At 43.7% G+C, this 25,841-nt stretch overlaps 1 protein-coding gene across 2 annotated transcripts in view; it reads left to right on the top strand.

Annotated features, from left to right (window-relative positions):
- The first annotated feature begins 989 nt into the window (after positions 1–989).
- cd63 (CD63 molecule) overlaps positions 990–25,841 on the top strand; it is a 70,080-nt gene continuing 45,228 nt past the window's right edge. The window contains exons 1-2 of one of the 2 annotated variants that reach the window (XM_063036939.1): positions 990–1,107; positions 1,504–1,588. In XM_063036939.1, the coding sequence (XP_062893009.1) occupies positions 1,523–1,588 (66 nt within the window). In that variant the 5' untranslated portion in view covers positions 990–1,107; positions 1,504–1,522. Of the gene's footprint in view, positions 1,108–1,503; positions 1,589–13,630; positions 13,729–25,841 lie in introns of those variants that run through there. The other variant, XM_063036940.1, reaches the window with a different exon arrangement.

The raw sequence follows: 25,841 nt of genomic DNA, 5'->3' as shown, positions 1-25,841 counted from the left end.
TCTCTGCTTAATCCTGAGAGATTGCCTAAAAAGCAGGAGATGATTCAGGGTAATGACTTGCTAGCTTTCATTTGGGGATCAGATTCAAGTTTATTCCAAAGCAGTTTTCTAAACAACAAGAGACAGATATGAGAATGGGTGATACAACTTTCTAAAAGCTGACATCTGAAATATCAACCCATCGCTGGAAATAGACCAAATTACTGCCTTACAGTAATTAAAAGTGTTAATTCGATATTTTATCCCATAGTAATAACATCTTGCAAGGAAAATAAACGTTAAAAACATGATTTTGTTGGTAACTCACCTCATCAGTGAACTGTTCCCACAACCTATGGATTCACTTTCAAGGACTCCCTATCTCATGTTCTCAATATTTATTGCTCTTTTTTCTTTTCTACTCACATAGTTTGTTGTCTTTTGCACATTGGTTGTTTATCTGTTCTGTTGAGTGCGGTCTTTCATTGATTCTATTGCGTTTCTTGGATTTACTGTGTATGCCCACAAGAAAATATATCTCAGGGCTGTATTGGTGACATATATTTGATAATAAATTTAGTTTGAACTTTGAACTGTTTTTACTGTTCGACCCACAAAATAGGGATTTGTTCAGCTTAGATACAATATGGATTGCGTGTCTAAAGCGAGAAGAGAGGAAAGGATGTTTTTAAACTAACAATGTGCAAGCTATTCACTGATACAGTCAATCACTAAAATCGCAGTCCACAAAGAGTTTTACTAAAGTGTTGAAGTCAGTTATTATATATAAAAAAACCGAAATGACCAGTAAATTAAACAGCTCCCAAATGTTGCTATTCTCAAAAAATAAAAGTAAGTTTTTTTAAAAAAAAGTTGTGTGCAGTTTCATATGTTCATGCAAGCTTCCCTTCAGAACAGTCAAACAGACAAATCAGTCTCTTGTGCCTCTTCTCTATTTCTCCTCCAGAGGGTGATATATTGACTTGTCGCGTTTTTCAAGGCCACTACGCCTTTAAGTAGAAACGCTGTGGCTTTGACGTCAGATCAGGGGATTGGAAAAGAAGGTGTTGAGAGTCTCCTGCCATACAGTCTTTCTGGAGCAAAGTGTTGTCTTTGTTGAGGTGTGAGGTAGGGATCTGGACTTCTTTTTCTGGTTGTCGCTCTGTAGCCAACAGCAAAATTACAGTAGAGGTTGGAAATCTGCAGTGAAAAGTCTTTGACCTGAAACGTTTCCTTGTTTCTCTTACTACAGGTTTTGCTGAGTATTTCCAACATTTTCTGTGTTTTTTTTTAATATATCATTTGTTTTTTAGGTTTGTTTGCGTGTCTGTGTTTCAGATTGCCTCTTAACTATTGAGCCGTGCCAGGTTCTGGGAGAATATGGCTGGGGATGTGTTTTTCAGCCACGTCTTTAAGCTGTGGTGTTTGCTCCAGACTTTCTCTCCCCCCCCCCCCCCACCGCGGCTCCACATTCAACTGTTCAAGCTTGTGTTATATACGTATTTTCTCTCGCTCTCTTTCTAGATAATCGTCCCAAGCGAAAATGACTCTAGAAGGAGGAATGAAGTGCATCAAGTACTTGATGTTCATATTTAACTTCTTGTTTTGGGTGAGTCCTTTTTTTAAAAAAAACTTCAGTGTTAATTTTCCCTTTTCCTATAAATTTTAGTATCTGATTTGTTGTTGAGCCTCAACTTCCCTTCGGATAAACGCTTGTGAAGTGATCGAAAATAGCAGACTACTGGTGTTAGAATAAACCGAGAAAAGTATCTCAGTATCGCCCGTTAACACTTTGCCACAGTCTTTTGCAACAGATTTTCCTTTCATCACTTTTTAATGGCATTCGCTGAGATCTGGTCGTTTTTTTTTCTCCCCTATATGAAAACTCCAAGCCAAATACTCGTTCTATCTCGCCAAAATTAAGATGACCAAGGGGAGCGGCTACGTGGATGGTTTTGTTTTAAGTTTGGAAATTACTCGGTATGACTGTATTCGTATCTGAATGTTATATCTGCGAAGGTCTAACAACATATACTTTGGATCAGTGAGTTTAATGTCTCCACTAAAACGGGCAGGGTGTGTTGAACGAGCGCTTGTACATTTTTCATGGGGCGGGGGAAGTATTATTTGTATGGAGGAAATGCCATTGTTTGGGGCTCTCCTTTTCCAAACGCCAGGGTGTTGACTTTAATTCTAAATCCTACAAGGACTGATGTGGGCTGGCGGTGACCATTTATTCTGCGTCTCGCCTGACGAGACATGTTGTCTCTTCCACTTGTAACTGCGTCAAACCTACTGTCTCTAATGGGCAAACTAAGCAAGTGTGGGGCGGGGCTGGGGTCAGTCCCAGAACATTGAATGGCCGTGGAGCCAGGATTTTGTATGCTACACAAGGTAGGGGTCGCAGACTACCATCACTTGTCCGTTAATTTTCTGCACTCACACCCTTGCAATTCTAAAGCTCGTCTCGGTGAAATGTCAGCTTTTCCGTTGCCAATTTGAAATATTGACTTTCCCCAAAGTTGTGGGAGGAGGGTGACTGTGTTTATTACCTAACAATTGAGTCTCCTGTGTAATCTTTGAACTGTACTGACATTCGAGACTTATTAGTCTTGCCCCAGAGTTGTCACCAAAGCAGTTGTCTAGTGAGACTGGATTCTATTTCTCCCTCATTCATGAGTGATTCATAACCACGTGGATGAGATCATGGGCCCTAAGTAAGCATGAGGTGTGGAACTTGTGGTGAATGAGGTTTGTGCTGCAATCCGTGTAGTTTAACTAAGAGTGAATAAGCAAAACCCTATTTTAGCCAAAGATGCACTTAATTCAGTCTAAATCATTTATCTTGTGAAGCATCAGTATGGATGGGTGCCCTTGTTTTTTCTGTATTCCTGGTTCCAACCTAGTGCTTAAATACAACCTTTGTTTTGCTTCTATTAATTGTTTACCATAATCAAAACTTAATTGTACTTAATTCAAATTGGTGAACTGGTGATGATTGCAATGTGAATTCCCATTGTTTGTCCAAGGCAGTTCAACACTTGGCTGGGCTGCAATCCAGTTTTTGACTTGATGTGCAAAATGTCTGCATGCAAGAGTGTTGCATAGAGGCAGGACTTCAGTATATAGTATAACTGGTGTGAACCCAATTCTTCACACCTTAAGCTTTAAGATGCAGGCAATTTGCCAGGAGTCTGTTATTAGTGTGAAGTGCAGACATGGGTGATTAGTGTTTTGGATGTAAACTGACCTTGAGGTGCCTTTCGGGTAGTGGAAGTGTTGGGGGGGGGGCATCAAAGGTGTTAAATATTTAAGGTACAGTTTCCTGTAGTTTTATTTTGGGTAATGTTGCATAGTTTGCTGGTTTTGTTTCCTCTGGCTGGACAAGGAAGGGAAATTGTTGCATTAAATGACTACCCCACTTGAGTATTGTTGCCTCCTAAAAAGCCTACTGATGTAACTGCATCCCATAAGTTATCGCAATATGCATCAATAATGTACTACACTACGGAAGAGCGGCTTTTTAAAAAAAAAATCTCTGTGGCAGTCAGTCAATTGGGGCATTTTGTTCCACGTATGGGCGGGGGAGAAGCACCTCCAATAAGTCAGAAGTAGAGTAAAGGTTTCATGGCATTTTGGGGAACTGGCCTGGCCACATTTTCTTGCTGAGTGCGTTGCCATACATTTTTTTAAGGAAATAAATATAGAGCAGCCACTTTTAAGCTACTCTACTACCTCCCATCCTTCAGGCTAAATCCTCAGGTTGGCAACTTTTCACTATTTTGTGATGTTGCCACCTTTCTCTGAACCACCCCTCCACAATTATTTTGTGGCTCTCCACTCCAGATTCAAAGCCTGAAAGAAAATGTTCCCTGGATTATTCAGAGTAGTGTCCAGGTAGGTGATCAGGCCTCCTGGAGGGTTAGTAATCCTGGGAACGTTGCCAGAGTAGGTTCTATTTTGCCCCTTTCTGACTTGTCCCTTCAGTAGTACGGCACCATCTACTGTCCAACTTTCATTTTTATTTGACTTCTTTAATCACTGGCCTGTCTCCATTAAGTAAAGAACAGTTGTTTAGTTAAGCTCCAGGCACATGTAGCAAGTGCCTTTCTCAAATAGCTTTTGCCACCTAATGGGACTAAATGTTCAAAATTTCCTCCTTTATGCCTTCCGAATCTAACACTCCTTTAAAAGGGTTAAACTTGCTGAGACCAGCTTGCAGCTGTGTTAAGTGTTTGTGTCTTGGTTCAGTGACATTTTCTGCTTTGTGATAAAACTTGTTGGTAGGATACAAGGCAGCCTGCTTCAGTTGTCTGGCTTTTGTTACTCTTGGATCCCTACCCCTCCCTTGGTGCTGTATGGCGGGCAGGTAAGCTGTTCAACCCAATGGTCAGTTTGTCTTGGTTGCCAATTTTATTTGGCAGCTGGGGGATTGGAATGGAAGTAATTATAAGACTAGTGGAGAGCCCTAAAACATGCATGTCATTTTTGAAAAAACTTGCTGGTTCACTCCTGATTTCATTTGAGCTTGAAGTAAGCAATGTGATTTGTAACTGCCCTCTGAAATGGGCAAGTTCCCATGTTCAGGGTGAATGGGGATGGTTTATAATTGTTGGTTGATGTGTACTTCCGTTTTGTGGGAACTTCGTGAAATCTTGCTGCCCTGTATATTTCAATGCAGTAGTGACTGGGTTTTTAATGTACATTAGCTGTATGATACTGAAGTCATGGCAAGTGCCTAATCATAGAGTAGTACAGCACAGAAACAGGCCCTTTGGCTCATATAGTCCATGCCAAAACCATTTGAACTGCCTCCACCCAATGATCATAGACCGCCATATCCCTACTATCCAAACTTCTCAAACGTTGAAATTGAGCTTGCATGCCCTACTTGTGCTGGCATCTCACTCCACACTCTCATGGCCCTCTGAAGAAGTTTCTCCTTGTGCTGAGCTTAAACTGCTTGTCTTTCACCTTTGAGCCATGACCTCTGGTTGTTGTCCCACGACCTCTGGTTGTTGTCCCACCCAAGAAGCTGGTTCTTTAAAATTCAACCACCTTTACTTTCTAAAAGAGAGCTGAGTGCTAGGATTTGTTTTGTGTGAGAACACAGCCTTGTAGGTCAGTGGCCAGTACAGAACTGCAAGCAGCTTGCCAAGAACCATACATGTTGGTGTTGTAGTTTCAGTGTGGGCTAGAAGGGAGTTTCCATTTGAACATTATATGATTTGGTTTCTTCCTCTGTCAATGATCAACTTGTACCTTCAGAGTTTCCAATGAGTGCTCTTGGCTTGTGATTATAATGCTCACCCCTGTATTGTATCTTCATTGACAAACATACAATTTATAACACACAGACTTTTGAAAGATTATGTTGGGGCATGGTCCAATTGAAAGTTTTAAGGGGCTGAATGGTCTCTTGACGTTCTGCTCCAGTTTGAGGTGACTGTCTCCCTTGGCAGATTCTTAACCAATCCACTTATTTTCCACCTCCATGAAAGTGAAGCCCAGACAGTGTGTCATTGGGTAACTGTCCCACAGTGGGAGGAGAATTGTAATTGAATGGCTGCCTTGCATGTGAAGTGCTCCTTAGTCAGATGTAACACTTAATATAAATGGTTCTCCTGCTTCACCCACACAAATGTTCCAGCATGTCAGCATCATCTGCTGTGTGGGCTTGGTTATATTGTGATGTTTTAAGCAGTGAGTCTATACCAAGATTATGACTCCATCCCAGCAATAGAAATGTAGATTTGCATTTCAGTTAAATATTAGACTATGAAGTTTCGTGGAAAATGTATCTCCTTTTTATTAGGCAGGGCCATTTGGCCCATGAGTTTATGCTGACTCTCAGCAATCTAGTTAGTCCCATTTTGTCCACTTAAGACCATATGACATAGAAGCAGAACTGGGCCACTCGGCCTATTGAGTATGCTCCACTATTCTATCATGGCTGATTTATCTTCCCCTCAACTCTATTTTCAATAACCCATTCTCTGGCATGCCCGTCAATTCCTCCCCAGTTCTGCTACCACTCAGTACCAGGGCCAATTAACCTCCCAGTCTTTGGGATGTGAACGGAAACCCACATGGTCACGGGGTGAAGGTGCATGCTCTGTGCAGACAGCACCAGAGTTTGAGATTAGCCCTGGGTCACTGGCGCTGTGATGCAGCAGTGGCCCCGCAATACCGCCCTTCATTTTGTTGCCCTGCCCTGGCTGTACAGGCCAACAGTGCTTTTGGCCACTTTACCTGCGAAAGGGATCAGTACGGCAGTGAATGGCCGTGTCACTGCCTGATAGGATGGTACAGATTGAGCTGTGAGGCCAGTGCCTTTTGAGGAAAGGGTTGCGTTTTGGCCTCTGCTCTGTCCCGGCAAGAGCCTGCCCTGAGATTAGTGAAGGGAATTGAGTGAGGGGATGGAGAAAGCTGTCAACTTCCCTTCCTCTACATGATTGATGATGAAACAGTTGAAGTCCAATGTTTGCTTACTCTGAGCTTCCAGTCACATATGTGGTAGAGCCACTGTAAGCTTTGGTATTTTAGGTTGGGGTGTGTGTCCTCCTGTCTTTCTCTGTTGACTGTGTGCTCTCCCAAGCAGTTCAGTCACCTTCACCTCTATATTGGTTACATTGCCAATAACAGCAAAGGCTCTTGCCACCTCTGTTTAGACCAGGCCACAATGACTCTGGCGGTGATATCTTCTGCACGAAAGCAGATGTGATGTCTGTTGCAAGGTTTGTGTGTATTACAGTACAGCCCTCAGATGTCCAGTTTTTGAAATTTCAGATTTGGCTTCAAGCAGGGAGAGAAAATTGAGTTTCTATGTACAGATATTCCAGTCTGCTTTCTCCAGAGGAAACTATTTGATGCAAATAACTGGTTTACTTGGGGAAGCTTGTTGCTGATGTGCCCACGCACTTGTGGAAGGTCCAGTGAGTCGAAGCACGGGAGTGGCTTTTCTAGTACTTTGCTCACTGCCTTGTGACTCTTAATTGCAAAACTGTCAGCCAGTGCTCTGCCAGCCTACTCACTGGTGTCTGAAGTTTTATTTCCCACTCTGGCGACTTTGGCTGACGGACTGAAGCTGAAAAATCCTTGGTAGTGCAACATCAGTCATTTGGCATATAATGTTAAATTGGTGCCTCTCCTTCACTCCCAGTGGATGTAAAACAAATCTACAGAACTTCATTGTGTTCTAGCAGTAACTCCCCTTTTATATTTAAGCAGAAGCAATCAATGTAACTAGTTACATTTTCTCCTTTAATATTACATGTCTAGTAATTGCATGTTAAGCTTCGTGATATTGTGAAAGATGCGCAAATCATTTTATTTAATCTTGGCTCTAAAGTTAGTCATGCCTTATTTATTTCTACATTTCAGGATGTTGTAACACAAGGAGGTGTCGGCTTGTTCTTTTTCACTGATTTGTTCCCAATCATACTTGGAAACCTTCCCGAGAAGCACACTAAAGCAGAGTGTGGTCCAAGCACCTTTGTCAATATCTGCTGACTGCTATGTCCCTCCGGCTGATTTATTTTTGCAATGAGGCGAAAGTTGTGACTTGGCTTTTTGCAACATGGGTCTTTGTCCTGGTCTCCACGGACTTTGTTTAACAGATATTTTCTCTGCTTGTTGTTTCAGCTTTTAACAGGCCAACACAGGTTCTGAATTAGGTTTAGCAAGTACTTCCCCTGTGACCAATGAATTTAATAAAACTTTAAATTTTGGCTCAATGTTTGTTCTGCCTTGGTCAGAAGGTGAATTTGAATTTCTACTACAGACGGTCCTGCAAGTATTGACTGATAGGATCATCCTTTCAATGATGTGCCTCCACCTTAAATTCCCATCAAACGGTACTGCTGTATCAGTGTAAAGCTGGTTTATACCATGGAAGAATAGGACAGAATTCCTGCATCCTTCAGGGGCATGTGTGGTATTTCACTAAATTGCCAACTGTAAATAGTGGGGTTCCTTCCTACCAAACCCAGAAATTCCAAGTGGAAACTGGAATCTTAACTGCAAGTTCACAGGTGTGTTGTCTGTCAACCTTTCTTCTCCAGTGCGGTATGCTCCTCGTGAACTTTTTTCTTCACGCTCTTGCTCAATGTCGTCCTTCCAGCTTCCTGGAAATAATTCAACATTAAGTCTCCTTTTTAAAGCCTGCTTTGTAGTCTAATGGCTGTGAAATTGGCATCTATTTTCTTTCAAACAGTCCAAGCAACACTATGTAAATGCAAGTTGTTGCAGTTCAACATTTCTCCTACTGTCCCTCTGGCAAAAAGCTTAACTGCAAAAAAAAATCCTGCTTTTTATTTTTGCATGAATCAAGGGCGTTGGCTGATATCTAAAGTTTAATGTAAAAGTTATTTGTGTATCTTGCATTTTCAGTGTAACCATCGTTCTCTGCCCTTCATGTACTTGCAGGCTGGACTTCAAGCAGTTGCTGACTACGTGTGCAGTGAGCAACGGGTCCTGCTGGCAGTTGGATAGGTTTAAGTGTTTGTTCCTGTGTTGAGCGAGCATCTTGCCTTGTGGCATGTAATGTGGGGGCAGGAGCTTGGCGCGTAACTTCGACCTTGACCTGGTGCTGATGCCACTTACAATGGCGCATAAATCTGTGGTTGCGAGGCCAGCTGCTGCCATCGGGAGTCAGCCAGACCAGTGAGAGGAGCAGCCATTGGCTCTTCGAGGAGCAGTGAAGGTTCAGTCATTAGCTTGCTGTCGGGCATGGCTACCTAGCACAGCAATTTGGTTGTTGGTTTGGGGGGTCGTGGGGGGGGAGAGGTTAAAATGGGACAAAGTAGCTACATGTGCCACCAATTCCAACAGTGTTAACACAGCCATGCTTCTCATTGCCACACTCTCCCCTCCCACAAATGCATTCTGAAAGTGCTATTTGCAACTCAGCTGATAACACTCATTCATTGTGGTTCCCAGTTTAAATTCTGCTCCCTTGGATTAAACAGAATTGTTCTGGCACCAGAAAGTGCTGTTTTGTAACACCACCTGAGATATTAAACTAGGGTCCTTTCTGCCTTCCTAGATTCTGGTAGAAGGACTTGTAGTGCCTTTTTTTTGCCTAAATGCCAATTTTTGGTTATTGGCCAATAGCACTGTAAATGATTACATATTATCACGTTATTCTCCATGGAAGCCTGCTCTGCGCAATTGGCTGCTGCCTCCTACATTGCAGGAGATGAACTTCAGAGTCCAGATCATTAGTTGGAGGGCACCAACTTTGTCCACCAATTATTTTCCATTTCTTGGTGGCGCACAAGAAAAAGCAAGTGTTTTTAGAGTGTGCAGAAGAGAAGTTGTTAAATTATTTGTGGGTGGGGGAGTGAAGACTTGGTTACCTGAATGGACTGAAGATGCAGAGGTTGTTCTTCGAGCAAGATGTTGAGATCTTAAGTGTTTAAGGAATAATTTAAGGACAAATAATACAGATCGAGAGAAGCTGTTTCATTGTGGGTGTTGAGAACAAAATGAGCATGCTTGCTTTTTAATCTGTGAGATGAGCAGTGAGGTGTGGAGGGAGGTTTAGCTGTAGTGTCGAAGGAGGGTGAATATGAAAGGACACGATTTCCAGGGCTGTTGGTTTTGGGAGCAGGAGTGAGACTGGCTGTGTAGTTTGTATGGAGCTGGTACAGTCTCATTCATGGCTGGCCTCTCCACCCTGGTGACATTCTAAGTTCATGATGCCAATAAACCTGGGTCAGCTCAGGCAAAGTTGCTCAAGAGTCAGTAGAACCTGATGTGAAATGAGTTTCCAATATTACTGAGTTGCTTCATATTTAAAAACCTAATGTTGGGATGCATATGGGATCTGAGGAAGGGAGTTGACTCTGGCTCTCCAATGGGTCCTTCGGAATGACAGTGAGGAAAGAAGATAGGGCTGGGTCATGTTGTCTTAGTGCTCCCACCAGCCTCTTGAACCTGATGAAATTGCGGTCTATATACAGATGCCTGAGCTAAGGAGTGGGATTACCAGTGAGCTCTTTCAGCCATTAGAACACTGTACTTATTTTTTATGACTCTTGAATCAGGCAGCACCCGTGAAGCAGAATAAACAGTCAACATTTCGAGCCACTTATGTGCTCCAAATGGTACCGTTTCAAAGTCAAAGAAGTCAAAAGATAAGAAATACAGATCAAGTGGGCAGCTAGAGATTTTTTTTCCCAGGGTGGGAATGGCTAATACCAGGGACATAATTTTAAGGTGATTTAGAGGAACTTTTTTTTTTACACAGGTAGGTGTATGGAACGAACATCCAGTTATGGTAGTAAAGGTAGATACTTTGGGGGCATTTAAGAAACTCTTAGGCACATGGATGATAAAAATAGAGGACACTGTGGAGGGAAGGGCTGGATTGATCTTGGAGTAGGTTAAAAGTTTGGCACAACATCATGGGCTGAAGGGTCTGTAGTATGCTGCAATGTTCTGTGTTAGACCAGGTGTCAGTACTGCATTTGCAGGTGTTGGAAGATGGGTTTTGGGGAGAGATTTAACAAAAAACACACTGGACCAGCTTTTCAGAGGATGGTTTCTTGAATCTGATATTCTATTCAATAAATGCGAAGCTGTTCCCCATGTGTATCGGTCACAAGACAACTTGGTTTTAGCTGAATCATGGGAACCAGTTTCAATTCTTTCAGAGGGGTGAAAAAGCTTTAGGTCCAAGGGCTCATCATTCTGCTGTCTAAGCAACAGTTGAGTTGGTGGGGAGAAGAGTGCAGTTCAAGCAAATCTTTCCACAGGACCAAATGACTGAGTGGCTGAGAAGAGGAGCATAATGCCACTTTGTTACAAAGCTCTTTTTGTTTTCTCCCCTATCCCCACTGGTTTCTTTGTCCTGGAGTACTGTGTCATATAAAGAGGCCATCCTGATCATGCATTTATTTTATGCACACGCACCAGACCAGCTGTCAACTTGCCAAGATGGGTAGTGCTAGCAAACACAAAGTGGATGTGGTGCATTATGGGCTGGAACTACCATTTGAACCAGTGTGGCAAACAAAGCACAAGTGTTTACTGCAATATTCTGAGAATACAGGATTTAAAAGCTCTTGGGTGCGCAAAAACTCTTAGCCAAATGAGCGGTGTAGGACCTAGAGCTCACTACTTACTCGGTGGAGAACAGGATGAGAGGACTGCGTGGAAGATTGCCCTGCTTATCATCGTGGCTGATAGAAGTTGCTGGTCGCAGTCAACAGTGCATGACCTCTGCTGGACCTGGGAACAGATACCGAAGAAGATGGCACACACTGAGGAAACTGCCAAGGTACGGTTACTCAACAGTACCACATAATGGGCAGTTGGCCCATGTGTCAGTGTTATCAGTTTTTGTATTGCTGATCTAATTTGCTGGTGGGTAATGTCAGACCTTCAGACAATCTTTCATGGTTTTATAGCTGCATTCTAGCAGGGCGCACATTCAAGCTGCAACTTGCGGCTGCAAATCTTGGCGACAAGGCCTTCATACAAGGAAGCACAGTGCAACTGCATGGTCAGTTATTAAGACGGGGGTTAAGTTTAGATACTGCCCTGTCCTTGAACAAATTTTCCTACCCTCAATTAAATAAAGTTTAAGATCGTAGACTTGAATGTGAGCTCAAAAGCAAGGCCTCCAAGGTTCGCCCTTTACCTATAGCATCACGGTCATGCTGCTGGAGGTACTGCTGTAAGCACTGGCTTTCAGTGCTGTCCTGTTCCTGCTGTCTCTTGTGCTCATCCTTGCTCCTCGGCTGCGCCCATGAGAACTGCAACATAACTTGCAAGCCTGTGGTGTTGGTGTTACAGCTAAAGTCATTCTTGTAGTGCTGATCTGCCTTCGGGCATACACATGAGCATTGTATAGAATATTATGTAGTGTAAGTTTTGAACATGGAACATAGATTACAGCACAGGAACAGGCCATTCGGCCCACAACGTTGTGCCGAACCAGCTAAAGCAAATCAAAAACACCCAAACACTAATCCCTCCTTACCGACATGTCCATGTGCCTATCCAAAGGTCTCTTAAAACCCTATCATGTACTTGCCTCGACCACCATACCATACAGTGCATTCCAGGCATTCACAACCAAGTAAAAACTCACCCCTCACAACCCCTTTGAAGCTATCCCCTTACCTTCAATGTATGCCCCTGGTATTAGACTTTATAACCCTGGGAAACAGATACTGTCCACTCTCTCTAATTTCTTAACTCCCTATAGGATCTCTCCTCCCCTCTGACACTACAGAGAGAGGGGGGAAAAAAAACAAGTTTATCCAGCATTTCATGCCCTCTAAACCAGGCAGCATCCCGGAGAACCTCTTCAACACCTCAACATCCTTCCTATAAAGAGGTGACCAGAACTGTATGCAATACTCTGGCTGTGGCCTAAAGTTGCAACAAAAGCTCCTGACTTTTGAACTCAATGCCTTAACTAATAAAAGCAAGTGTTTCATGTGCTGCCTTAACCACCTCATCGATCTGGTGTAGCCACTTTCAAGGAGCAATTAACATGGACCCCAAGATCTCTCTGCTCAGCAATAATTAAGGACCTTGCCCCTAACAGTATATTGTCTCCATGCATTTGCCCTCCCAAGGTGCAACACCTCACATTTATCTGGGTTAAAATTCATCTGCCATTTCTCAGCAATTTGTCTATATAGTGCTATATTCTATGTGTCTTCTACACTCCACAACTCCACCAATCTTGGTATCATCCACAAATTTACTAACCCCCCCCCCCATATGCAATTTCATCCAGCTAATTTATATACATTAAAAAACAGATAATTATATAATTATATACAAACATTTGTATAATATATAATTTTTTATACTCATTTGCTTCATTTGATCCTAACTTCCGAAGCTTAACATACTTTTCCTTGACTAAATCAATCACCTCTCTGGACCATCAAAGGTTCTGTCTTTCCATCCCTGTCCAACCATCCTTCTAACAGGAACATGCCTTTCATGTACTCTGTGCAATTGATCTTTAAACGCCCTCAACATGTCTGATGTGGACTTGACAGAGAAAAGATGTTCCCAATTAATGCCTCTTAGTTCCTGCCTAATGCCCTCGTAATTTGTCCTACTCCAATTTAAAATTCCCACAAGGATTATGCCTATCCTTATCTATAGCTGTCTTGGAAAAATAAGGAGTTGCGGTCACTGTTCACCCACTGATAGCTCAGTCACCTGGCCAAGCTCAGTTACCCAACACCAGTTCCAGTATGGCCCCTCCTCTCATTGGGTCATCCACTTATTGATTTAAGAAATCTTCCTGGATGCACTAAACAAATTCAGCCCTATCTGCACCCCTTGCTCTAAGAAGGTCCCGCTTTGTTAGGGAAGTTGAAATCCCCCATGACAACAACCCTATTATTTTGTACATTTCCTTAATCTGATTACATATCTTCTACAATGTCCCAGTGGTTATTGTGTCTGTAGTACAATCTCATCACTGTGATTTGCACCCTTCCTATTCCTGAGTTCCACCCACATGGTTATACATATTGCAAATCAACCTTGAGGTATGTTTTAATGCAAACTTTTATTTTTCAGGTGTCTTTAAAAAAATAAATAAATAAATTCTAATGTGCCTTTTTTCTCCTGTCTTTTGTAGACCTGGAGGAGCAGGCTTCTGAAGGCACTGAGCAAGGCTACACCCTATTGTCTATTTCACCAACGTTTGCTAGCTAGCACCCGTACATCTACATGACGATGCAGTTGGTGAGCTAGAACATGGCACCGGTGAGTCACTTTGCACAGCTGAGGAGGAGCAAGAATCTGATGCCCAGTTGGCACTGTGACTTCCTTTGCTGAGGAACTTTGCTGTACTTTGAGTCCTGGAGTGAGGTGAAGTTGGCTGTGGAGGCTGCTGGCTGGTGCATCAAAGCAGTACCATCATGAGACTCACAGCCCTTGCCCTCTGGACTGTACACTACAATCTCCTTGTGTTGGCTCTGCCACTGCCAAGTGGGTGTATGCTAGATGCCATCTAGCTTGCCAGGTTTCTTTGGCTTGAATCCTTTTAAATCTTGCATCCTTTAAATCACTGTGCTTGTGGGTGTTCCCACTATTTAAATTTCTGTCTGGCACGCGAGTCGGTCTCTTGAACTCTTGCTCCTCTTCGAAAGATTGTGCTGAAATAACCCTTGACTCTTATTGTGGTGTTCATCTGTAACCACCGTTTTCTTTCCAGTTAAGGCAGAGGAGTCAGAGTTGTGCACAAGCTGTAAATGGAGCTGTCGTCTCATCTTTTGCTTGTATATTATGTGATTCTCACTAAATCTGAGTCATCTGGATTAAATTCAACAACAATATGATCACATTTTTTTAAAAAAAACTTCTGACTTCACCTAGAACTTAACCCAATGCATGAGCTGCTATTCTAGAGCACAAGCTGCCTTCAGTAAGGAGCTTCTGAAAGCAGTGTTTACACTGTGGTAATTCAGGATGTTTCCTTTTGGTTCATCTTTTATGACTATGGTAGTTATCTTAAGTAACAGTGAAACTGTTGTATGTTGCTGTATTTCTCCTAATACTACCTTTTGTTACAAAAATACCCTGTTGAAAAAATGACAGTGAGTCACTTGTCCTCCTGTGGGGTGGGTCTTGATAATTGCAACCATGTTTAAAGCACTGGTCATTTTCCTATTGTTTTTCTGACAAGAATCTTGCATGATCTAAAACTCCCAGCTTCTCAGAAGTTCATCTTCAACCAATTAGATTTTCTGCACCTGATGCTGTGAAATGGCGGAGGGTATTGAAAACGAGGCAGTGATGTTGGACAACATCCCAGCAGTGGTACTGAGTACTAGCTGTACCTCTAGCCAATCTGTCCTAATATGATTACATATACCTGATCATGTGGAAGATTGCCCAGATGTGTCCTTCCTACAATGGGACATTCCATTTGGCTGAAGATAAATGGTAGGTTTTGTCAGTGGTGCTTGCCAGTACTCAGTTTTATTTGACAAGGCCATTCTGTGTCAGATATCAGACTTGGTCCAAGCATACATTGGAGCTGAATTATGGCAGTGAGGACTGCCCTCTACTTCAAAGCAGCATTTGGATATGGAATCAAGGAGCCCTGCCCCTCCCTCCCAGGCATAGGGGGGAGGGAATAATTCATTGTTGTGAGTTGTACCTCACACTAAGGAAAATGGTTGTGGCTGGAGGTCAATTATCCTGGAGTGTCACTAGATCCAAACATCAACTGTTTCATCAGTGGCTGACCCAAGGTCTGAGGTGGGGACACTGCAATCAGTCAATCATCAGTTCAATTTACACTTCTTAACAAATGAAGCAGCCCACTGCCTGCACGTAGCAGGAGAAGGCAATAATATCTCCAACTATCTATTAACTGTCTACTTTTTAAACATTCAATGGTATTACTATTTGCTTTAGTGCCCCACTGTCAGTATTCTGGGAAGTGATTGGGTGGGAGTGTGCAATGAACGTGTTACTGTTGGTCTAAAACTCATAGTCCAGTCCCAAATACTGTGGCTGCAAGAGCAGGTCAGCGACTGGGCATCCTTTCCTTCTGCCCTCCTAGTCTCCACTTGCCTCAGTACAAAAGGGTCTCTACAATCTTGACATCAGGGCAAAGCCCATTTGATCAGTGGCTGTCCACCAATGGCACACAGTAGCTGCAGTGCGAACCGTCTACAACATGCACTGCGGTTATTCACTCAGGCTATTGTGACGGTGTGCCTTTCAGAACCAGGACCTCTGTCACTGGGAAGAAGGGCAGCCGATGCACGATGGGGTTATCACTTGTAGATTTCCCCATCATCCTGACTTGAAGACTGGTCACTCTTCTAAATTCTGGGTCACCAACAGCGATGGAAGGACCAGTAATTATCACAAAGTTGGCTCATCACCATATTAAGTGGTATTGATATTGCCCTGCCTTGGTGATGTCAATATGAAATATGAATTGAAACAATCAGTGTTTCACGGCCACTGGTACTTCAAGGTGTTGTCTCAAGTATGCAATGCAGCAGCTAGTTTAACGTAGGGTGAGGTCCCAAGAATAGTAATGTCACGAACTCCAGCAGTACTGTTGGTTGGGAATGTTTTTTTTTGATAAGGCCCCTGTCAGTGTAATTGCAACCATGACTCTAAATGAGCTTGCACTGGCAAGTACAAATGATCACCTTTGGGTATTTGCTGTTTTCTGTTCGCCTGGACTTGCTGCCCTTTGTGAGATGTGTGCTGCTTTGCAGGTGATCGGTCCTCTATTGACCTCCTTAAATTTTCCAATTAGTCCTCTTGGAAGTGGCATGTTCACCTACTGGTGAACAATCTCTGAATCGGGTTTATTTTCACTGACATATTGTGAAGTTTGTTTTGCAGTACAGTGCCATACATAAATTACAAGCTGCAATAAATGTAAAATAGTACAAAAAGAGCAAAATAGTGTTTATGGACCATTCAGAAACCTGGTGGTGGAGGGGAAGAAGTTAATCTGAAAGCATTGCATCTTCAGGCTTCTGTACCATCTCCCTGATGGCAGTAATGAGAAGAGGGCTTGTCCTGGATGGTGGGGATTCTTGATGATGGATGCTGTTGTCTTGAGTTTTTTTTTTGGTTCAATGATGAACAATCTCCAGATGGGAATTTTTTTTTCCATACAAGTTTTCTTGAGCTGCATCTAGTCTGCATCCCTCTTGCAAGTTGATGAGGAGCTCCTCATGAGTGGAAGCTGTATTGATGATTAAATTCTCCCTGTTTGCACCTACTTTTTATTGTGACTCCTAACTGCCTTCTGCTTTGTGGATGTGTTGGGGAATTGAATACACAAGTAGGAAGGTCGTTTCAGTCATGGGGCTTGGGTGAGACCTTGTCTGCAATGATACTGATCTATTTATTTAAGGATGCTAATACATTAGAAGCTGTTAACTAGGTTACTACCTGGAATGGCTTAGTTGCCATTGTGAAGAATGAGTGGATGACCTGTGCTTGTATCTCCTGGAGTTTTAAACAACAATGGGGGATTTGAATGGAACACAACTCCTGAGGAGTCGTAAGATGATGGGGTGGGGAGAGGATGTTTTCTCTGTGGGGAATTGTACATTTCCTTTTTTAAAATGAAGGGTTGTCATTTTAAAATGGAGTTAGAGTTCTCCTAAAGGTAGTGATTGCTTGGATCTTTCCTCCAAGATAGTGGAAGTTGTCTTTGAATATATTGAAATTGAGAAGTAGAAGTTCTCTATGAGCATGTAGGTGAAAGATACCTGAGGGTGGATAGTTTGGACTTCTGCTTGTAATTGGATCAGCCTTTGTCTCAATGGCAGAACAGGTTTGAGGGGCTGAGTAGCTTATCCTCCCAATTCCTATGTGAAGGATCCAATGGTTTCTTGAATTAAAACAAGGAACAAGTCGTCAACATCTGGACTAGTATTGGTCCTTCAAGGCCAGATCAAACAAGACTTTTATTAGATTGATTTCTGGGAGTTTGCTGTGTGCACATTGGCTATTACATTTCCTATATAACTAAAGTACTTGGCTGCATCTTGAGGTACTTTACAACTGCAATGGTGTGACTGCAAATGTTAATTTGTAATGATTTTCAATAGCTGCACATTATTATCCCACCAAGTTTAAGTTTAACTGGTATTCAGCCATACCTGAATGTAGCCAAACGAAACAGTATTACTCTGGAGCCTAAGGTGCAAAACACAGTACCAACAGTTATACACAGCACAAGGCGGATGTATGTGCTTGCTATCTTGTATCAGTAAAATAGTCACGCAAAAAATGTAGTCCTTGAATGTTGCAACAGTCTGCAGTTGGAAACAATATGGCTTGTTTTCTGCTGAGTAAACATGGGGGTGGGGGCCAGTACTGGTTCCAGCTTGGGCAGCACGCCACACCACCCCTGGCACTGTGGTGGAGTGCACTGACTTCAACGACTATCCTGGGGAACTGTAAGGCGACTCCACGGCTCGAGGCCTTGTCCTCACTGTGACAGAGACCACACAGCTCCCCTGCCGTCTGCCAATAAAGCAGTGAATTAGACTTGCAGCATTCCACATTAACAATGTTCAAAAGGGTTTTGCAATCACAAGAAAAGTAACTAACATGATCGCTCACTGTTGGACTGCACAGTACCTTCATGCACTGACTCCTCCGACACCCTTCTGATGTAGGCAGCAGCATGATTTGCACTAAGTCCAGTTCCTTTGGTTTCTCTGCCAACAAGCAACTCGTGGAATGGAGAGACCTACAGTTCCTTAAGTCCAGCAGGATCTTGCGATCATTTATTTTCTTTTAAAAATGAGGCAGTAACACCTTTGGTTGACCCATAAGTTGCTGTGACTGAGCACGCTGCCACCTTACTGGAATTAAGTTAATCAGTGTTTGAAATTTCTGAGCATTCCTCTTGCCTAACTTTGCCTTGAAATCACTTGCCCTGCAATTATCTTAACCACGCTCAGTGGTAAGGTGGGTTCACTTGCATGTCTTGTGAGTTTCGTTCATACACACTCCCAATGTGTTTCGTCATTCATTTTGAGGTGGGGTAGAAATGGCAATCTTAAACTTTAGATATTTCCTAATAGTTGCTAAGTGAAATTGTTGGTGTGAAATGCCTCTGGGTCAGGCTTGTTTTCTAATTTGACAATACGGTAGTTTTGTGTGTGTGTATACACACTCACACGTGCATATGCACACGCACACAAAATGTAGGAGCTGAAACTTGTGTAGAATATTTTTTTGACAAAATTCAGAGCTTCATGTGCAAAATTTGATTGCTTTGCTCTCCAACCAAATGGGTAGCCTCCAACCTGATGGCACCTGTTTCTCAAACGTCTGGTAATTGCGCACCCCCCCTCCCCCCAACAATTGGTCTCAACGTAAGCCAGTTTCAAGCTCTGCTGATGTTACCAGGCGAAATTAAACTGATATTAAGTTGCTAGCCTATGGATTTCCTTTTTTCCATTTGTGATATCATATTTATAATGCTTTGTGGTCAATAATACACTTTTGAGCTGCCCAGCACAAATCCTCGCAGATTTGATTTGATGCAAACTGACACATTTCACTGTTTTTTGATGTAATATGACAAAAGATTATTAAATGCTACACTGCCAGGACAAGCCAGAAACTATAGCTGACTGCAGAGGTTCATGCACTGCTTGGGGATCATGTGCTTCCTTCAAATCAGGGGACAGGATGTCTAAGGTCAGCAAGAGCTGCCCTCTCCCGTGCCATCAGGCAGATAAAGTGAGTATACTTAGAAAATCCAGACACCTTTGATACCAGGGACTTGCAGTGCATGTGGCAAGATAGAAACTACACTTTGATTCGGAGCGAGAAGGCTGCAAGTGAACGGCTGGTTTTCGGAACCAAGGCAGTTTTTAACCACTCAAAGTAAAAGAGAGGCAAGACTGTGCAGGTGCATGACGTCAGGTTTAAAAAGAAGACAGCCATATCCAGTGGGCAGTGTTCGGAGCAGGCAGTGGAGTGAGGGGCAGCAGAGTGATGGGGCTTTGGCTCAACAGGCGTAGGCGGTAACGGGACAAGGCGAAGTAGGTTTACCTGTGTTATTTGTGGAAAGGACGAAGTATGTGTGTGAGGCCAGTTTTCTGTGCTCGGTGTCAGATGTGGGAGGTCCTGGAGTCTCCCAGCCTCCCGGACGGCCATATCTGCACCAGGTGTCTCAAACTGCAGCTCCTAAGGGACCAAGTTAGGGAACTGGAGATGCAGCGCAATGACCTTCGCCTGGTCTGGGAGAGCGAGGAGATGATAGAAAAGAATTATAGGCAGGTAGTCACACTGGGGCCACAGGAGATAGACAAGTGGGTCACAGTCGGGGGGAAGAGGAAGAGTCAAGTACTAGAGAGCACCCCTGTGGCTGTACCCCATGACAATAAGTACTCCTGTTTGAGTACTGTTGGTGGGGGAGTCAGCCTACCTGGGGGAAGTGACAGTGGCTGTGCCTCTGACACAGAGTCTGGCCCTGTGGCTCAGAAGGGTAGGGAAAGGAAGAGTGAGGCAGTAGTGATAGGGGACTCTATAGTTAGGGGGGTCAGACAGGTAATTCTGTGGATGCAGGAAAGAAACTTGGATGGTAGTTTGCCTCTCAGGTGCCAGGGTCCAGGATGTTTCAGATCGCGTCCAAGATATCCTGCGGTGGGAGGGAGAACAGCCAGAGGTCGTGGTACATATTGGTACCAATGACGGGTAGGAATAGGGAAGAGGTCCTGGGGGGGGGGGGGGGAGAGGAGTACAACGAGTTAGGAAGGAAGTTGAGAAGCAGGACCGCAAAGGTAGTAATCTCAGGATTACTGCCTGTGCCTCACGACAATGAGAATAGGAAGAGAATGAGGTGGAGGATAAATGCGTGGCTGAGGGATTGGAGCAGGGGGCAGGAATTCAGATTTCTGGATCATTGGGACCTCTTTTGGAGCAGGTGTAACCTGTACAAAAAGGACAGGTTGCACTTGAATCCCAGGGGGATCAATATCCTGGCGGGGAGGTTTGCTGAGGCTACTGGGGAGAGTTTAAACTGGAATTGTTGTGGGGTGGGAACTGAACTGAAGAGACTGGGGAAGAGGAGGTTGGCTCACAAATAGGGAAAGCTTGTAGACAGTGCGAGAGGGAGGATAGGCAGGTGATAGAGAAGGGACACGCTCAGACCGATGGCTTGATGTGTCTGTTTTAATGCAAGGAGTGTTGTGAGCAAAGCAGATGAGCTTAGATTGTGGATCAGTGCTTGGAGCTATGATGTGGTGCTCATTACAGAGACTTGGATGGCTCAGGGGCAGGAATGGTTACTTCAAGTGCCAGGTTTTAAATGTTTCAGAAAGGACAGGGAGGGAGGCAAAAGAGGTGGGGGTGTGACATTTGATCAGAGATAGTGTCATGGCTGCAGAAAAGGTGGACGCCATGGAGGGATTGTCTACGGAGTCTTTGTGGGTGGAGGTTAGGAACAGAAAGGGGTCAATAACTTTACTAGGCGTTTTTTATAGGCCGCCCAATAGTAACAGGGATATCGAGGAGCAGATAAACAGATCTGGAAAGGTGTAATAATAACAGGGTTGTCGTGATGGGAAATTTTAATTTCCCAAATATCGATTGGCATCTCCCTAGAGCAAGGGGTTTAGATGGGATGGGGTTTGTTTGGTGTATCCAGGAGATAAGCTTACAAGAGGAGAGGCTGTACTTGATCTGGTATTGGGAAATTAACCTGGTCAGGTGTCAGGTCTCTCAGTGGGAGAGCATTTTGGAGATAGTAATCATAATTCTATCTCCTTTACAATAGCATTGGAGGGAGATGGGAACAGACAAGTTAGAAAAGTGTTTAATCGGAGTAAGGGGAATTATGAGGCTATCAGGCAGGAAATTGGAAGCTTAAATTGGAAACATGTTCTCAGGGAAAAGTACGGAAGAAATGTGGCAAATGTTCAGGGGATATTTGTATGGTTCTGCATAGGTACATTCCAATGAGACAGGGAAGTTATGGTAGGGTGCAGGAACCGTGGTGTACAAAAACTGTAATATATCTAGTCAAGAAGAAAAGAAAAGCTTACAAAAGGTTTAGAGAGCTAGGTAATGTTAGAGATCTAGAAGATTATAAGGCTAATAGGAAGGAGCTTAAGGAAATTAGAGCCAGAAGGGGCCATGAGAAGACCTTGGTGGGCAGGATTAAGGAGAATCCCAAGGCATTCTACAAGTGTGTGAAGAGCAAGAGGATAAGACGTGAAAGAATAGGACCTATCAAGTGTGACAGTGGGAAAGTGTGTATGGAACTCAAGGAAATAGCAGAGGTACTTAATGAATACTTCAGTATTCACTGCGGAAAAGGATCTTGGTGATTGTAGTGATGACTTGCAGCAGACTGAAAAGCTTGAGCATGTAGATGTTAAGAAAGAGGATGTGCTGGAGCTTTTGGAAAGCATCAAGTTGGATAAGTCACTGGGACCAGATGAGATGTACCCCAGGCTACTGTGGGAGGTGAGGGAGGAGGTTGCTGAGCCTCTGGCGATGATCTTTGCATCATCAATGGGGATGAGAGAGGTTCCAGAGGGTTGGAGGTTTGCAGATGTTCCTTTATTCAAGAAAGGGAGTAGAGATAGCCCAGGAAATTATAGACTAGTGAGTCTTACTTCAGTGGTTGGTAAGTTGATGGAGAAGATCGAGAGGCCCGATTTATGAACATTTGGAGAGGTATAATACGATTAGAAATAGTCAGTATGGCTATGTCAAGGGCAGGCCGTGCCTTTTTAGATTAGATTATGAAGACACGTAGTCGTCCGTTACTGTCATTTAGTAACGCATGTATTAAGAAATGATACATTATTTCCTCTGGTGTGATATCACACAGGACAGACCAAGACTGAAAAAACTGATAAAACCACAATTATATAGTTACAGCATTGCAACAATACCATAACTTGATGAAGAAGTCCATGAGCACAGTAAAGTTCAAAGTTCCTCAAATGTCCCACAACTCACGCATGGCTCTCCCTGCCATGCCGACCACAATCCGACTCTGAGTCATCCGAAAACTTCGAGCTCTGATCAGCTCTCCGACACTGAGTACTGAGCGCCATCTCTGTCCGAACGATTTGACCTCCTTCTTGGTTGCCAAAAGCAGGCAAGGCTGAGGATTTTGAGGCCTACCCTCCGAAAGATTCCCGACCACACAGTAATGACAGCAGCGAATGGGTGTTTCAAAAATTTCTCCAGCTGTTCCTCTGTGCTTTCACATCCATTCTCCATCAAATCAGAATTGTCCACGGCCCCTATTTAACAGATATGATATCATTTTTCACCGGGGGGCTGTGCACACGCAGGCATGCCACCATCTCCTCCCACATTACCTTATGAACCTGATTGAATTTTTTTTTGAGGATGTGACTAAACACATTGATGAAGGAAGAGCAGTAGATGTGGTGTATATGGATTTCAGCAAGGCATTTGACAAGGTCCCCATGCAAGGCTTATTGAGAATAAGGAGGCATGAGATCCAAGGGGACATTGCTTTGTAGATCCAGAACTGGCTTGCCCACAGAAGACAGAGTGGTTGTAGACCGGTCATATTCTGCATGGAGGTCAGTGACCAGTGGTGTGCCTCAGGGATCTGTTCTGGGACATCTACTCTTCATGATTTTTATAAATGACCTGGATGAGGAAGGGGAGGGATGGGTTAGTACATTTGCTGATGACACAAAAGTTGGAGGTGTTGTGAATAGTGTGGAGGGCTGTCAAAGGTTTCAGCAGGACATTAATAGGATGCAAAACTGGGCTGAGAAGCGGCAGATGGAGTTCAAGCCAGGTAAGTGTGAAGTGGTTCATTTTGGTTGGTCAGATATGATGGCAGGGTATAGTATTAATGGTAAGACTCTTGGCAGTGTGGAGGATCAGAAGGATCTTGGGGTCCGAGTCCATAGGACGCTCAAAGCAGCTGCGCAGGTTGACTCTGGCTAAGAAGGCATACGGTGCATTGGCCTTCATCAATCACGAGATTGAGTTTAGGAGCCAAGAGGTAATGTTGCAGCTATATAGGACCCTGGTCAGACCCCACTTGGAGTACTGTGCTCATTTCTGGTCGCGTCACTACAGGAAGGATGTGGAAACCATAGAAAAGGTGCAGAGGAGATTTACAAGGATGTTGCCTGGATTGGGGAGCATGCCTTATGAAAATAGGTTGAGTGAACTCGGCCTTTTCTCCTTGGAGCGACGGAGGATGAGAGGTGACCTGATAGAGGTGTATAAGATGATGAGAGACATTGACAGTGTGGATAGTCAGAGGCTTTTTCCCAGGGCTGGAATGATTGCCGCAAGAGGGCACAGGCTTAAGGTGCTGGGGAGTAGGTACAGAGGAGATATCAGGGGTAAGTTTTTTACTCAGAGTGGTGAGTGCATGGAATGGGCTGCCGGCAACGGTGGTGGAGGCGGATACGATAGCGTCTTTTAAGAGAGTCTTGGATAGGTACATGGAGCTTAAAAATAGAGGGCTATGGGTAAGCCTAGTAACTTCTAAGGTAGAGACATGTTTGGCACAACTTCGTGGGACAAAGGGCCTGTATTGAGCTGTAGGTTTTCTATGTTTATAACTGATTACAAGTCTACCCTGCATGTCAACAGTAGTGACACCTCCCTTTCTGATGGGCCGAATGCCTTCTATGCATGATTTGACCAATTGAATGAAGTGACATCAATGAAAGCTCCCCTCCACCCCCCAGCCGCTGTCCTGAGGAACAGGCACCTTGTCTGTCTGCAGCCAAGGGGAGGACCACCCCAGTCAGGGTAAACCCACATAAAGCTGCAAGGCCAGACAATATATCTGAAGGACTGTGGCCCAGCTATCAGAGTTCTGGACAGACATCTTTAATATATCTGAAACAGTCCACTGTCCTTGTAGGTTTTAAGGCAGCCAGCATCATTCCAGTGCCCAAGAGAGCAATGGTAATTGGCGTAAATGATTACCATCCAGTGCAATGATCTCAACAATCGTGAAATGCTTTGAGTAGCTGATAATGGATCATATAAAATGCCAACTTTCAGCTACACTGGACCCTTTCCAGTTTGCCTACCATTCAGACTGGTGCACTGATGATGCCATAGCCTCAGCCCCTTACTCCCTCCTGTCCCAGCTGGAAAACAATGCTCCATACACTGGGATGTTGTTCATTGACTTCTGCTGGGTGTTTACAAGATCATCCCTCGGGCTGGTGTGAGAACTGTCCTCGTTGGGACTCAACCCCAGTCTCTGTAACTGGATCTTGTCCTTCTTGACAGGTAGACCCCAATCAGTCTGAGTTGGCAGCAAAGTCTCCAGCTCCATCACGCTGAGCACTGGTGCCTCCCAGGGTTGTGTACTCAGCCTGCTGGTGTTCACACTGCTGACTCAATTGCATTGCCAGACTTGGCTCAAAGCGAATCAAGTTCATTGATACTACTGTGGTTGGCCTTGAAGCTGTTAGATTGAGCCCTGATGCACTGAATTGTTCGTCCCAGCTGCTGGTGTTGCCTCTGGCACAGCAGCTGATGTCCCAGATTTTTAGTACGTACTGATAATGCATTATACTAATGTACTCACCACTGAGTATTTTCTAACCCAACTCTATTGTCCTACGCCTAGGGTCTAATTTCTTGACCTTGGTGTAAACCAGCATTGAAAATGATAACATTGATTTTGCTGGTTCCTTTAAAAGTTCCTGCAATCATTAAAGGCAATTGGCTGACCAGCTGTGAAATATTCCAGTGGGAAAACCAATCTTGTATAATACTGGGATAGGCTGTCAGCAAGTGGCAGTGTGTGTTGGCTGGGCAAACAATCAGCATTTCAAATTTCTACATTAAATAGGAAATTTGCTGCACTGGTTTCAGTGTGTTCCATTCAGTATTGACAATTCTGTATTCTGATATCTGTGATGTTTGCTAAGGGAGTACCCTTTAGTGCATCCATTCTCTGTTCAAACTTTGTTAATGTAACATTGAGGTAAATGTCCACTGCATTATTTTGCATTCAAAAGTGCTTTCTGCAATTTGGATGATGAAAGATTGCAGTGCAGTTCCAGTCCTTGACCAATCACCTCCCTGCCCCTGTCGCTGTTTCCACTCTATTCCCCCACCCCCTCTCATGCCCATCACTCCTCACCTGGATTTGTTCATCACCTGCCAGCTCTTGTGCCACCCTTTCCTCTAGCCTCTTTTAGACCATCTTCCCTCTACATTTTCAGTCAAGATGAATGTGAAATTTAATTGTCCATTCCACCCCACCCACCTACCTTTGTTCTGGTGTTGACAGTGGATACTTGAGATCAATAGTTTCTCCTTTTGAGTTGTTCCAAAATCTAAGGATGTCTCTTGTTTTCCCCTCCATCAAACTTATTGTATACTTTACT

The sequence above is a fragment of the Mobula hypostoma genome, chromosome X1 (genome assembly GCF_963921235.1).
Source record: "Mobula hypostoma chromosome X1, sMobHyp1.1, whole genome shotgun sequence".
In the NCBI taxonomy this organism is placed as follows: Eukaryota; Metazoa; Chordata; class Chondrichthyes; order Myliobatiformes; family Myliobatidae; genus Mobula; species Mobula hypostoma.
Note: the sequence above shows the minus strand (reverse complement) of the source record. Positions and strands in the feature narration are given on the sequence as shown.